At 37.5% G+C, this 16,493-nt stretch overlaps 1 protein-coding gene across 3 annotated transcripts in view; it reads right to left on the minus strand.

The window, feature by feature from the left end:
• Nucleotides 1–378: 378 nt before the first annotated feature.
• SNX24 (sorting nexin 24) overlaps nt 379–16,493 on the minus strand; it is an 88,573-nt gene continuing 72,458 nt past the window's right edge. The window contains exons 4-8 of one of the 3 annotated variants that reach the window (XM_063180816.1): nt 14,015–14,074; nt 7,883–7,977; nt 6,738–6,770; nt 5,811–5,875; nt 379–1,222 (exon numbers count right to left, since the gene is read on the minus strand). In XM_063180816.1, coding sequence (XP_063036886.1) covers nt 1,152–1,222; nt 5,811–5,875; nt 6,738–6,770; nt 7,883–7,977; nt 14,015–14,074 — 324 coding nt within the window. In that variant the 3' untranslated portion in view covers nt 379–1,151. The remainder of the gene's footprint in view (nt 1,223–5,810; nt 5,876–6,737; nt 6,771–7,882; nt 7,978–14,014; nt 14,075–16,493) is intronic. The other 2 variants (XM_063180817.1, XM_063180818.1) reach the window with 2 other exon arrangements.

Raw genomic sequence — 16,493 nt, forward strand, 5'->3', positions numbered from 1 at the left:
TCACAGGCCTATCTTGTTTTGAAGTCCAGCTTTCCACTCTCCCCAGATGGCTTCCAAACACATTTACCATTTAGAGCAACCTGTGTGTCTCCACAATCTGACTTGTGTTTGTGCCCAGCTTTGCCATTGCTGGTCTTGTGTAACGCTCCCTTCTGCTGATGAGCCCAGTGACTTCCTCTGTGTTCCATTAACCTTAATTTTTTTCACCAAGACATACAGTTCTGTAAGGCTACCATGTTCAGCTAAGGCTTAAAATGAGCAGACACATAGGTATTTTCTCACACTTCATGGGAAGACAGACATCTGAGACCCATCTCAGAGAACAGAATCTCAGAAAAATTTCAATAGAAAAATTTCACCAAAAAAACACTGAAGTGGTACATTCATGTCTAGTAATTTATTTTATAATGTCCAGCAGCACACATACAAATTTCCAGTTAAATCTGAACATACATATATATGTATCCGTTTTAGTTTGATCATAATCTTAATAATATTCTTGCTTTAGTTTACCACAGAGTTGTATGTTCTGTGACTTACAAAATGTTAATATATGGAATACAGTCAGCAAGTTGGTGTGGAAAGTAAACAAACACACAAGTTAGATGTCATAACTGAATGGAGATGTGCAAAAGCCATAGAGAAGCTCCTGGTAAGTCAAATAATTTAAACTGAAATCTAGAAAATTTCCTCAGAGAGTGCTGTGTATTTCAGAATGTGAAAGCATGTTTCCAATTCTGCACACACTCTCTTCAGCACTTCTAATCCATCCAGTGCCAGCAATGGGTAATGTGCTGGGAAAAATCCTGGTGCAAAATGGTTTAGTGTTTGCTTTAAGAGAAATTATAGAAATAATTAGTAAAATTTTTCTCTTCAAAGGTTAGCATAATTCAGTGTATGACTTAGAACATTTAGTGTTAAACAGAGCATGTCAATATATAGAAAGTATAAATAACTTCAATACTGTTGTTTCCGTATCTTTTTTAAAAGCAGCAACTGTAATGACAGTGATTTTATTTAAAAAGTCATAATGCTTGAACTTAATCTCAGGTTGTGCCTCTTGCTTCTGAGCATAATTTTCACATCACAGAATTTTATTCCTGTTAATTCTATTAACCATGACTTCAGCTTCTTCTTGCCTCATATTACTTCTACCTGGGGAGTAAGTGAGGATAAAATATTCCATGTAGAATGCCATCTATAACTACATTTGGAAAGTCATCTGAAAAAAAAGAGAAAAAAAAGAAAGAAACTTACTTTCTTATCCATGTCAGTAAAATATAAATGTTTTTGTGAAACTTAACTAGGTAAGGCCTTATTTGCTTTGGGTTACTGCATCACTCAACTGTTTATCCATGTTGAGGATGTGCTATTAGTAATGCTGTTTCAGCACTAAAGCCATTTTAGGGTAGCAGTGGGCATTGCATGAATGCGCTGCCAGATTTGTAGCTTATTGATTTAAAGGGATGTTCTAATACTTAAGGCTGCTAGGCTCCAGCTCTTTATCTGAATCTTTTCTCACAAGGAAGATGGATTACACTGGCAATTCAGTTTCTAACAAAATCTCAATATACTTGAAGAAATTTCTAGATTACTACTGGGAATACTTCAAAGCTGTTTTTTGTATTGTGGTTTACAGCGATGTTTAGACTGAGAAGACTTGAGGATGCCTGTACAAAAATGATTATTTGAGGGAAGAAATTTTCAGGTTGTCCAATCAACATAAAATGTCACATTACAAAATGTCATCTTACAGTACTTGAAGGAAAAAATTCCCACTACTTTGTTGTCACGGATGCAGAGGAAACTGCCAGTTAATTTTCACGTTCCATTTGGCATGAAATAATTGCCTGATAGAACACAATAATAGATCCATGTACATGGATATACACTGTCGCATTAAAAAGATTTTTGAAATGCACCAATATCTGAGGTTTTAATGAAGGGTCTATTTAAATCACCAGACAGTAAAACTAAGAATTTCTGATCACATCTTACAACCTTAAAATTGTTAGTATACTAGAAATGGATTTCCTGCTAAGAGTAGACAGTTCCTGATGTGGAACTTTCCACATGAAACAAAGCTTCAACTATCAGCCTACAGGTATTCACAAAGGGAAGATGCAACTTTTATAAAAATCATTAGTACATGATGAATTAGATCATCTAATGTGGGTGGGAATTAGGGTTTGCCCCTAACTCTTTCACATAAATAATTTTGGAATTAAAAATACTGAGCAAAGGTAGATTTGGACCCTATAAAAGCAATCCTTATTGTCTTAAATGTGTTATTTCTTTGTTATTAATAAAGTGATTTCAGAATATTACAGATGTTATGAACATAGATACTTTAGGATGTTTTTATGAATGGTAACCTCCCCTGTAAACAAGATATGCATAATTCTACCCAGCTTCTCATAGTGAGTCATAATTATAAATGACTTGCTGATATTTTGAATCCTTTAGTGTTTCCTCAAATCCTGTAAGATCATCTGTCCCAGATTACCCTGGCAGAATAACCCTATGCAGCTGTCATTAATGTTACCAAAATACACTTGTAAAGGTGATCTGATGCTTTCCTTATAGATTAAATGATACAGTTCCAGAAACCAGTTTTTATTGGTTCTTCTATAACATACAGTATATATAGGAAAATAAGGATTAATTTTCAAAATTTTGCATCCTCACAACATTAGATTTAATGTGAGCCTTTTCTGCTTAAAAAATCAAGCATATCAATTTAGGTTAAATGCAACTAAAGTATATATATATATAACTTAAGTATAAACACAACAAAGCACAGTCTTGCAGATCTGTGACCCCTGCATGTCTTAAAGAACCATCAGAACAATTTTCAAACAACTGACAGTAAATCTGAGATCCCACTTTTTTAGCTTCCAAAGTATCGTCTCCAGTTTGAAGCACATTAGGTTTTTCCTTTTTTTTTTTTTTTTGAGAACATTAATTTTTTCTTTCTCCCTGTACCCTTACACAAAAAGTAATGTACACTTGGGCCCTCAGACTGTTAAATATTCCCTCTTGAAAAAGGGAATCTGAAAATCAGTGAGGTTAGTAACTGTGCATCTTATTCCTGGAAAAACTGTCTTGCAATTCAACAGTGCTTAAAGCCCAGTCACTAGAGTAATGGCAAGGTTGTATTTTATAATGACAAGTCACAGTGCAATGACTTGCAGGGTAAAAATGTTCTTTGAGTATTATATTCCAGAAATAGTTTTTTATTTTGTTTAAAACTCACCCTATTTCCTGCTTATTGAAATATGTTAACACAGGCATTCCTGTATCCAGGAAAGACTTCTGATTGAAATTCACCTTCTTCAAAGACAACATATAATAAATAGTTATTTGTTAACAGACACTTACTTTTGGTCTTAAGGTTGAACAACCTTGGCTGTTTTTACAAAGGAATCAGAGTCTATCAAAGTGAGAACTAATCTGAGAGGGAAAATTTTAGAAAGCTCATCTATATTTTCTCTGCGCTGCAAACTAAAAACGAAGAAGAATTAAAGGCAATAGTAGTTTTGTAAAAACTTTGTTTCTTTCCAACTAGACTTGAGTCAACTAGTAGAGGCTCTAGACTCAGGACTTGGTTTTCTTCTTCCTTTTTTAAACCACAACTCACATTCTAATTTGTGTTTTAATTCATTTAGTTAAAGAATGACTTGCAGTGAATTTGATGTTTTAGGGCTTTCAAATACAAAGAATATTCAACTGCCATATAAAATTCTAAATACTGTGGATCAAGGTCAGAAAATGCCTTGGCAAGAATCTGAAATGTCCTTTATATCATATGTCATTAATGAGGCTTCCTCAATATTTAAATATGTTACTCATTAGAAGAGGGCTTTATCTTAATGCTTTTTTGCATTACTTCAAAGAACAGTTACAAAATTCATTGGAAAGTTCCTAATGATTTCACAAAAAGGAGCCTTACTCAGAGTACACATCATGGAAGGGAGGGAAATACCATCACAGAACTGCAGAATCTTGAAGTCTTAGAGCAAAATGTTACATGTGGGCTGGAAATATAAGCACCATCTCAGTTTTTTGGGATAACTGTATATGAAATCCATTTTCTCTCTTCAGAATGCTATGGAGTTACATGATGTTCATAATTGATACCAGGCTCTTGAGGAATCAAGTATACAATTAGGAGGAGCATTAAACACTAAGATTAAGACATGCAATGTGGCTTACTCAAAGAATTAGTACAGGCAGCATCTGGACCAAATTTTAAACAGAGGTTTCTCTGTGGGTGATTCTTCATTACTGTTGTCACTTGGGTCAGATGTGACCCTGTGCAGCGACCCCCTCCCCTTACCGTGCTTTGGTTCATCGATTTTGTGATCTGCACTTCAGCCTCAAATGAACATTCAGTCTGTGAAATTAGACTAGTGCTAAGTCAAAGTAAAAGCTAAACAACCTTGTAATGTGTCTTCTGATGTGGACCTGAATCACACTGGACCTCTGTTGTCTGAGTTTCACTCTAGTTACATATTGGAGTTCAGTGAGGCTTCATAGGGTCAATAGTGTTTGGCCCCACTACTAGCTAGCATGGTCGCTGCCTGCAAGAGAGACTGCTTAACCCTCTCCAAGTGTATGAGGTCATCCCTATGGTTTTGGTAAACAGCTTGAAAAAACAGCAGAACCACTGCAGCTGGGAGATGACTGGAGGTGATCTGGTCCAAATCCCTGTTCAAGAAGAGGCACCTGCAGACAGTTGCCCAGGACCATGGCCAAGCAGCTTCTGAGTGTCTCCAAAAGTGGAGATCCAGCACAACTCTGGACAGCCTCTGTCTGGGCTTGGGAAAATATTCCTTATGTTCTAGTCCTGTCACTGGGCAACACAGAAAAGAGATTGGCTTTGTCTTACTTATGCCCTCCCCTCAAGGATTTAGAGAAAATATCATCTTGAGAAAATATCAAGGAAGTACACTCCATTGTCTAGGGAAAGCAAAAAAGTTGTTATTTCCTAAATTTATTCTTAAAAATTTAATTCATTTTAAGGCAGTGTGATATTTCTACACAGTATATAGTAAAATGAAACACAATGCCATATTAAAAAAAAAGTGCAGCTCAGGGAGAAAATTCTCTTTTGAAAGCATATTTTTAAAATAAAATATTTATTAGAAATAACATGTTCAAACAAGTAAAATGACAAAGCTAAGAGGAACCCACTCTGAAAGTGGTACTTTTTTCCCTGCACACATTGAATTTGAGACAGGGTAAATTCTCTGAATTATTAATTCAGAGAACTTTTTATATTAAAAAAAGAGTTCATAACAATTTCCAATGCTCCTTTGAATCACGTAAGTCTAATGTAAATGTCTTGTGAAATATATCACTTTAAGTACACTTTTTTCCCCCATAAAGAGCTCCAGAGATTATAAATGATAAGAAATAATAATCCAAATGGAAATACAAACACGCTTGCAGCTGTTGTTTAGGGAAAAAGCACTTACAAAGGACTGGGCCTCCAAGTTCAAGACCTTCAGGCAAAACAGCCAAAGGGTCAACAACAAGAAAAGAAAAGCAGTGTTCTTCTTTTGATTTGAATTCTCAGTAGGTTTGTCTGAGAGAACAACTGGGGGGAAAATTCCACCTTTTTATAAATCACCCACGCCACTTAGTGTTTTAATGGTTTCTTACACAAGAACTATCGTTTTATTGGCAGGTTATTAGATTTTGGGCCAGTGTCATTTGACTAGGCCAGTATTAATAATAATAATGTGGTTTATGCAGTGCAGGGTCAGATCAGTGAAGTGCTGTTAGCAGATGACAGGTTTGATTACCGTTGGCTTTAGGCAAGACATATGGATCCCTTAGGAACAGCAGCACAGGCTGGTGGGACAGTTTGCTGGAAAGGTCAAGAACAGGGATGTCAGTATCAAGGGACAGCAAACAGACTGTTCTACAAACTAGCTTTGATAAAGTGAGGTGGTCGAGCTGCCGGGAGCCATGCAGTGCGGTTCCACGCACCAGCACTGCCCAGAAGGGCAGGCTCCATCTCCGGGAAGCAAAGCTTGCTGCTCCTCAGCCATACACTGATACCCTCAATGTCAAGCTGGAGTAAAGGGGCTGCATCCAGGAGGACTGGCTTGCAGCTCTGAGACTTCCTGATGCTGCTCTGCTCCCTGGCGCGTGGTGTCATGCAGGCTACAATACCACCTACAGCCCGGCTCCATAGGCTCTCCAGGCCACCAAGCTGACTCAAAATGCCCCCGTGTTCTTGCAGCCCCCAAAGCAGTTGCTGTATCCATCACTTGTGGAGAGAAGCCCTTGGAAGCCCCCCAGGCCTGACTCTCACCCTTAGCCATAGCACAGACAGCCTCCCCCAGCCCTCTCCACTCTGCTCTGTGCATATACATTCCAAGTAGTGCCACCAGATGCAGATGAAGCTCTATCAAATGCATGGGGAAGAACCCAGATCTCTAATTCCTTCTGCTAAATCTTGCTACAAAAAATACATTCCCAGATACATTTCAGAGCTGGCACTGTTCTGTCAGTTTTATAAAGAATTTCTCAACGCTAGCATAAGGATGTTCAAGCCACGCTAAAAATGGATAGATATAGCACAGCTGATGGTAATATTAAACCAATACAATTTTAATGCTAAACTACTTCTAATTTTTTAACTGCAAGGAACAAATAAAGTAAATGGCAATAATTAAAGTAGTTAATTAATCAGTTGCCCTATAAAGAGTAGAAATCAAGCTCACCTTGATTCTTCAGATTCTGTTTCATCAAAAGAGCTGCAAGTAAAGTGACAGGAAGCTTTGGTTACAACAAAATTAATTTTACAATTAAAACCCCCAAGTCCTTTAAGAATCACCAAAGGGAGCAATTTGCTGGTCAGTGGCCACATAATGCCACATAAGAAAATATACATGGGAGATTGTATCATTTTATAACTACCACTATTTGAAAATGACAGCATCCATTTTACTGTAAGAGATGAATTTCCATCAATCTATCTGTGAAGTGCTGAAGTGTAGTTCCACTGAGAATACTGGCTGATGTCATTAACTGCAAGTGAAAACTACAAGCCTGATAGCTTCTGAGTCACTCTGGACACTGCCCCGTGCCATAGAGACCTCCAAGGATAAAAGGGCCTCAAAATCATCTTCAGGTAAATTTGCCTTTTCACTACTATGGATCCAAACAGCCTGCCCCAAAGTGGAAAAGGGCCGCGTGGCTTTCTGGGGAGCAGAATGGTAACGCTTCTGAACTATCAACCACATCATCTTACAGAGCAAAAGAAATTCTGCCTACAAAGCTCACAGCTGCAGATGGTAACAGAGCTTCCAGTTATAATGGTTTGGGTATTTCTGTAGCCCTTAAACTCATCATCCCAAGATTCCCTTCTGCCACTGGCTAGGAACACCTCCCAGGGATGGGCAATCGGGTCACTGGGGTAATGTCATCAGAAAGGTGAAAGAACCTCATTTTTGAATACACAGAGTGAGATCATGAAATTATCATGGAATGATGCACTATTTTGTGCAGATACTATGATCATAAAACACATGCAAAGGCTTTCTATGCAATTTTACTAAGTGCTTATGAATATCTTACATATTCAGTAGATACTTCATGATCTACAAGAAAGTCATATTTTTCTCATCTAAGCTCTCCTTTGCTTTCCAAGAATATTACATTAAACTTCCCTTCTGTCGTGAACATGCTGGATTTATTTTACGACCTTTTGGGGATATATAAACATACTTAACATGAACCTAATGCCCATTTATTTTACAGTGTTAGAGTTGGCAGCAAGACCATTTTAAGTCAATGGAATTGCATCAGCACTGAGTGGATATGGGCCTTTTGGCCTCCATATATTTTTCAGTAAAGGAGAGCTTACCCACAGCTTTCTGCTTTTGGCAAGGTAGGTACATGACGAACATTGAGAAAATCGAGAAATATCTTAGGGAGCTCTTCATTTTCTAAAATGACTGTCTGTAAAAAAAAAGGCACAACAGAAACCGAAGTTTAAAAAAATATTTCAGATATTGTACAGTTCCATTCAAGCTAATAAAACAAAATTTCTCTCTTGCAATACTTTTCAGTTCTCCATTTTTACACCAATTTTGGAATGCCTAATTTTGATAGGAAAACCACAGTTCTCGATGAATCAGCTTATGCTACTACATTCTTTTTCACCTGCCATCACTGGTGCCAACCTATATTCCTCTCAAGCAGAGATGTCTGATTCTGGAACTAAGTTACTGGCATGCTCATTTGTGAATAAAGTTCTGTTTATTTAAAATATAAACCAACCTCAGCTTAGTGCTTTCATGTTCACCTCACAGAAGACTACCATCTGGCTTGTGAGCAGAAGAAGTCTTCACTTCGTGCAGTTTTATTAATGCACGTCTTGGTAAATGACAACAAGGGAAACTCCCTGCTTGGCTTGACAAGTCAGCTTACAATACACTCCATGTATCTGCCCTACAGCTCTGAATGACAAAGCTCTGACCACGCAGCTGCTGGCCAGACTTGCCACATTCTTCCACAACCATGATACAACAGCCACATAATGCCCAGACTACATCCTCTGTTTTTTCCCTAGATGAGATGATCTATAATTTTCACAAGGCAAAGAAAAACAGTTCATAAATTCAACCGTCTCACCTGAAAGATAAAGCCCCTATCTCTTTACTGTTCATACTGACATGCATTCTGAAAACGTGTACTTCACAAGAAAAATTAAGCCATAAGCTTTCTTAAAGAGATTTCCTTCACAGAGGCCTGACCTGAAGTGAATGTATGTATGGAAGAAACTTTACTGGATTTAAAATTAAATTAACTCCTAGAAGCAAAGCTTTCTGTGTTCATCCTGCTCACTTTCCCACCCCATGATAGAAGAAATAAATATAGAGAAGAAACAAGTCTGGAAAGACACATTACTCTTACATTCAGAAGGTAACTTACTCCTGCATGTGTATTCTTTTACATTACAATATCACAAGGGAGACACTGGTATATAGAGGATAGCAGGATCATAAAAAAAAAGAAGGGTTGGAAGAGACATCTAGAAGTCATCTAGATTTTATGGCAGGTTTTATAGCAAATGGTTTGGTTATTTGTGTAAGGAAAACCTGCTCAATATTAAAATTACATAAGACGTAATGGACTTAAAAGCATTTAAAACCAGAACTATTTGAGAACTGGATATTTTTTTATTTTACATTTACAAGTCTGAATTCAGAGGCTATACTTTCTTAACAGCTGAGGCCATCACTAAAATGTTTGAATAAAAGTTCAGCAAAAAATGCAGCTTTTAAATTTTTCTCTTCTAGATTTTAAGGGATATAACAAACAAGGAAGTCTAAGATGTTGGTAAGTGTTAAGCCTTTCAGTTCACCTTTATATGAAGATGCTGCATTAAAAATGCCACTCTGTTTGCATTCTGCAAAATCAGCACTCTGCTGCTGAAAAATTTATCCCGTTCTGCATTCACGTTATGCACAAAAGAAGGTGTGGAGGTAGATGCATATTCAGAGAGTGTGTGAATCGCATAGAAATGTGTATGGCTGGCTCAAATAAAACCATCTTGCTAATTATATGCGATGAGGAACCGCAAAAAGTTGTAGAAAGATGTTTAAGGGCATCCAGTGCTTATGTGCAACTTCATACCTAAACTCGTGACAGCTTTTTCTAAAAGCTGAGCTGCCTGCTGAAGCTGCTGAATGGAGCAGGGAAGAACAGAAGGAAATACCATTTTATAAAAGGAAAACTACTGACAGGTCTTACAAGCTTATTTGCTTCTACTTCCACTCACTTGAGAATATCTCATTCTATTTTGGTTTGGGTTTTTTTTTTTCCCCCACAACATGTATCAAGTCAACCCAAGCTCTGCTAATCTTGGCCTGACCACATACCTTTCACAAAAAAACATAAGCAAATAGTATCCATTTTAGTCTGTTAAGCCATACAGTTTGTTAGTGGTCAATAACTCTGCTTGAGTGATCACTAAACTTGAAAATGTAGAATCTGAAGAGAAGCAAAGGCAATTTTGCACTGTATTGTATTTGTACACCACCTCTGCTGACTGGGAATATTGTCATTTTCAGAATTTTATAAAGGAAGGAATGACTGCATTGACCAAAGGAGGATTTTGCAAGTGATGTAATATAATGTGACGTGGACTTTTAAGCATTAAAAATAAAAATATGAAGTTTACAAGTTAATTATACTAATAGGTGGCAAATTATCTTCTGGCTTGACTTTATTGGCTTTGATTCAACAAGAGGCAAGGACATAATCTTGCCATTTAAAATACACAGTGGAAACCAAAGGAAAGGAGAAAAAAAAAGCCTGATAACAACAACAACAACAAAACTAAACTAAACCAAAGAAAAGCCAACAAAAAACCACACAAACCCCAAATCGACCGAACCAACAAATACCAAAATAAAACCTCTAGAAGCACTAACCAGCCACAATGGATTAGGCGAGTGCATATAGGAAAACAAACCTGAAGCATTCTCACCTTCCTATTTAAGTTAAAACAAATAACTCTTAAATCAGAAATGTTATTATAATTGGCTTAAGTTACCTGGAACAACCCATAACACAAGAGGGTTTTTACTTCTGTCTGAAAACCTGAAAGAAATCCATATTTTTGCAAACCTGACCATCTTTACATGATAGGTGTGCAGAAAAGGAACCAGCAGGTAAAGTTTCTCAACCATTACCTATAATTTGTGATGTAATATGCTCAACTGCAGCATTTGTTCAAGTGAATATATGATACTGGCTTGTAGGCATGACTAGCTATCTTGTTTGCTCTGCCGTCAGAAACTGAAAGATAAATATTTTCAAAGAAATAAAAACTCACACTTAGTTCTTTGTAATGTGAATTTTTGTTGCATCCAAATTCTATCAAGATCATAGCAATGAATTTCAAATATGGGCCCCAGAGTGCTAAGTAAGCTAATTTAAGAAAAAATCCCCACAATGTGTATTTCCTTCCTAAACGAAATAAAACTCCCTCTTCCCCCAAAACTAAACATAATACAACCTCTAGCAAGTGATTTGGGAAGTAACTCCAGAAAGACATTTTTCAAGTCATTGATTTCAACTGAACTAAAAGTGTCATATTTTCTTAGAAAATTGTAAAGGGTATTTATCTCTTACTGTCACACTTTAATGAACTACTCTGTGCTTCAGGAGAAAAACCCACAACACAACACAACACAAGGGAAAGTCTGATGTTTACATCAGCAGAAATGTCTTTTTCATTGGAAGGGTGCAATTATTATTATGTAAGACAAATCATAAAATCCCAGATTTTTCTACCTTATCAGTTTCATAAAATCATGTTCCCTAAGGATGTCATTGATTAGTCGCACATGTTCTTTCAGTGACATCTCAAATACTTAATTGTTGGTTATCTTTTCTCCTTCAGTAAGTAAAATACAGTCACAAAATTGCAAAGGGACTTGTTCTGCCTTAACCTTAGCTAGATGCCATCATGCAGTGGAAAACAGTGCTAAAATATCACAGGATAATGCTCTCCAACAAGGGAGACATATAAACAGCATAATGATTTCCCATGAGTTTCCTTTTTAGAAAATTGTCACTAAAGCCAGGGTAAATGGTGACATATCTTCACAGAGGACACTGTGAAATCGAACACTGGCATTCTAGTTAGGCCCAAACCTACTCATCAGCCAATTATAACAGTAACTGAACATCTTGCTGAAAACCTGAACAAGACCACTTTGCTAACCTTCAGAGATCATGCCACAGATATGCAGAATTTTCTATTACTATTATTATTATTATTATTATTATTATTATTATTATTATTATTATTATTATTATTATTATTATTATTATTATTATTATTATTGCTGGTTTTAATAAAGAAATATTTTAAAATCAATTTCTTACAGTCATCTCTCACACTTTCTTGAGGTTGCTGGAAGAACTGTGGGAAAGGGAGAAAAGAGAGTGGGAGCTGAGTTACAGAGTTTTTACAGACTTTTCTATTCAGTCGGGTTTAGTTTGAAAGGCTGTACTGTTAGGGTGAAAAAGTTCATGACAGTTTTTCCTCTCTTCACAGGGAAAGATGCTTCACAATACCTAATTCAGCGGTGCAGCTAAAACGGGGGAAAAGAAAATCAATACATTCCAGCTACAGTAAGTAGGCTGGAGTGTCAGTCTCCACTGGGACCAAAATCCACATCTTTTAGAACATTTTAGAGTCTATATTCTTCTATTAACCTGCTTTTCCTGAACTGCTTTACACAGTCCCATGAAATGGTAAAAAGGTTATCAAAAGAACACATTAGCTAAAAACCAAGTAGACAAAGGAACCAGACTTGAATGATTAAGCTTTTCTTTTTTAAAGTAATAGCAGATACAATAATGTTTATAATATCCATTGTGAAGAACTTTGAAGAAACTCACTCCCTTGTTCAGTGAGGCTTGTTAGACGTTATTAACTGGGATTAATTCTAAAAAGAATTTCCACTTTTCATTACTACCACAAGTATTCACATATGTAAGAACAGAACAAGGTTATCAAATGTGCTTTAAAACCTGTATAAAGTTTCAAGAAACATGCAAATACATGTAAACAACACAGAGGTGAGGTTCCATACTAACCATGAGCTAATTAACACTCCCACACTGTGCATCAAAGGGAAGTCAACAGTAAGAGTGACATCCATGCAGTGGAGCTTTGAAAGGGAAAAAATACTGACTATAGGGATTATAAAACAAAATACATCCAATGAAGATCTAGAAGTTCCAACTGAACTATCTGAAATATAATGTAAAGTCACAAGAGCTTAAAAAAAGAAGGACAGAGGGGAATTGCACCTCTGAACCTCAAGACTGGAGGATACTTCCTGTGAGCTTAAAACTCCCCTCGTATCTCATGAGTGACAAATCCATCTATCACAGTAATCTCAAGCTATGCAAAGGATAAATTAGATGAAAGGGAAGCCCAATAGTTTAAAAGACTACTAGATCGTCAGTGGAAATATGTATGCAGAAATTCATGACAGTGTCTATAACTTACACTCCCAAGGCAGCTTACTGATTTTTGTTTAAAAATAGGTCAAAAGATGAGAGCACTTTAGATAGAAAGGTAGCTGAAAACACAGTTACAGTTCCAACTAATATTTAACTACTAAGTGCAGACTTGTGGTTAAGCCTACAAATATAACCCATTTCATGTGAAAATAAAATATTGAATTTTTTTTCCAGAAAACTGGGAACATAATTTAGTGGGAACAAACTGTGAACTTCTCTTCAGTAAAAGAGGAGACTAGTCCTTGAAAGATTAGAAACAAAGTGCAAGAATGGTTCCTTTGAAAAATACAAATGAAAGGAAGTGGTCAATACAATTTCCTGAGACACTGCTCAAAGGATTGGAGGTTAAGACAAAACTGGATGAGAAATGAAGAAATCAACAGAGCAAAAGGAAAAGAAACAGACAGAAAGGGGAAAAAAAAGGACAGGCCAAGTTAATGACGTTATAAAAACTTAGCAGGAACAAGAAAGGCTTTTAAAAATAAGTGACAGGAAAAAGTGATACAAAGAGTAAACATATCCACTAATGACAGACACAAAATTAGATGCTGATTTCAAAATGTGTAAATTAAAGTATTTTTCAGAAGTAATCACGGGGGGACGTGAAAAATTAACAAGTAATAAAGACAATGTGAATAGTGGTGGTGATTACAAACGTGCAGGAATACCTTAGATAACTCTCTCTCCCTCTCTCACTATATATATATATATAAATCAGTAGATCCAGAAAATCTAGGAAGATACAGAAATTCTATAGTTAGGCTTGGAAAAGTTCTCTCAAGAGTACAGGGGAAGATGGCTTATAAAAAAGCAACCATATTTACTATTACCATACACAGTAGATTGCAGTATTGTTTTCTAAAAGCTTAAAAGAACTAAATACAAATATGCTATCATTAAAAAAAACCCCGCTGAACATTCAGGAGAAGCAAGGTGCCTCACTTACCCAGTCCCTCTCCCAGGGCAAGATCCAACTGGCAGTGCCATGGAGCACCAGGATGCTCACCTGAGACAGACAGCATCTGAGATCTCTTACACAACCCCCCAGACCAACAGAGTCACTGGTAAATGCCAGAATTTCCTCATAAAACACTCTAGGTACAAACCAGCCACAAGAACTGCCTGCACACAGCACAATTCATATTACCAAAAGTCCATGTATTTTCCCTGTTCACGAAGTTTCTGCTGTTCACTACCAGAGCTTTATGAGACATCCGTTATCTATAAATTACATTTTGGAAAACACAAAGGAAAAAGATCACCAAGACAAATAGAGAAAAAAGAAAAAGAAAGATAAGTGTAAGATGCTGATCCTTGTGCATCAGGGAGAATGTTGCATGGGAAAAAGAAGCAAAACCCTGCAACAGATCTGACCAGGTAATTAAATACTATCAAAAATACATAATCTACTTCAAAGTGGAAATGTCAGTTCTACATTTTTCAAATTTGCAAGTCCTAACCTTCTTCCTCTAAATATCAGGGTTTAGTGTACATCCCTGTCTACTTAATATGTGACAACCTTCTTAGAATTGTAGACTTATTTAGGTGGGAAAAGGTCTTTAAGACCAACCCTTACCCAGCACTGCTGAATCCATCACCAAATCAAGTTCCTAAGCACCATGTTTATGTCTTTTAAATAAATACCTCCAGGGATGGTGACTCAACTGCTTCCCTGGACAACTTGTTCCGATGCTGGACAACCTGTTCCTTAAAGGAATTTTCCCTCACATCAGATCTAAACCTCCCCTGCCTAAGTAGAGGCCATTTCCTCTTATCCTGCCACTTCTTATCTGAGAGAGGAGACCAACCCCCATTCTGCCACAACCTTCTTTCATGTAGTTGTATAGTGATCAGGTGCCCCCTGAGAAAAATTATCTCTGGGCTAAATCTGCCGAGCTCCTTCAGCTGTTCCCCAGAGGACTTGTGCTCCAGACCCTTCACCAGCTCCATTGCCCTTCTCTGGACATGCTCCAGTGCCTCAATGTCCTTCCTGAATTGAGGGGCTCAGATCTGAATGCAGGATTCAAGGTGTGATTGTGATTCAAGGTGTCACCAGTGCCCAGTACAGGGGAACAATCCCTGCCCTGCTCCTGCTGGCCACACTATTGTGGACACAGGCCAGGATGCCATTGGCCTTCTTGGCCAACTAGGCACAGTTGGCTCATGTTCAGCTGATGTCAACCAGCACATCCAGGTCCTTTTCTGCTGTGTAGCTTTCCAGCTTCTCTGCTCCCAGCCTGTACCACTGCAGGGGGCTGTAACACCTCAAGGGCAGGACACGGATCTTCGCTTTATTGAACCTCATCCAGCTGGCCTCAGCCCATCAATCCAGCCTGTCCAGATCCCTCTGCAGAGCCTTCCAGCAATCAACACTGCTACCCAACTTAGTGTCATCTGCAAACTGACACAGGGTGCACTTGATCCCCACATCCAGATCATGGATAAAAACTTTACACAGGGTTGTCCCCAGCACTGAGCCCTGGGGATCAGCACTTGTGAGTGGCCAGGAGTTGGCTGTAACTCCATTCGCCTCCACTCTCTGGGCCTGGTTGTCCAGCAAAGAGTATGTCTGTTCAAGACATGAGCAGCCATTGTGAAGCCATCAGCATTCATGACTGTGAGATTTAAACTCAGAATACCCACCATACACTTCCATTTCCCCTTTTCTTCGAATCCTTATCAAAGCATTTCCATAGTTGAGATCATAAAACACACAGAAAGGTATTTGCTTTTAACAGTAACGCATCAGCAGAGGCACAGTATTCCTTCAAAGAAAACTTATTCATTTCTGGATTAACAATGGTGTATAACATCTTGTTTATATCTGCATTAGAACCAGAGAACTAAAAAATTTACAGTAATAATGATGATGACAGTAACAACAATAGCAATAGTAATGATAATAATAATGATGATAGCAATAGAGTACCATGAGAGAACTGGGTATTATGGTGATATGCCTGTACCAGGAAGATAGTAATAACAATAAGGAGTAGAATTATTGGCAACAAACATATACACATGTGAATGGAAACATATCACGGAACTGCTGTGACTGAAACAGAGAGACTCTGGATAGATGGTTACTGACTATAAATAATAACAGAGGAAAGAGACCCTGTTTCAATACCTACTGCAGCCCTTGAAAGGTCAGAGCCTACTTTCACTTCTAAAAATCTTTCGACAAACCACACCCCCCCCCCCCCCCCACCAAAAGCCTTAAGGCAAACTCAGCAAAGATAAATAAGTTGTTGCAAGATCCTTGCAAAGATAAATAAGTTGTTATAAGATAGGTTAGGAGAACACTGCTCCGAGTGATGCATACTGGAAAAAATGTAACAAAACAATGATAGACCTTAGAAAGGCCATTAGCAATTGGGGGAGTGAGTTGCTGATGGCTATAATAGCAGATTCACTTCTTTTTA

This window comes from Melospiza melodia, chromosome Z (assembly GCF_035770615.1).
Source record: "Melospiza melodia melodia isolate bMelMel2 chromosome Z, bMelMel2.pri, whole genome shotgun sequence".
Classification (NCBI taxonomy): Eukaryota; Metazoa; Chordata; class Aves; order Passeriformes; family Passerellidae; genus Melospiza; species Melospiza melodia.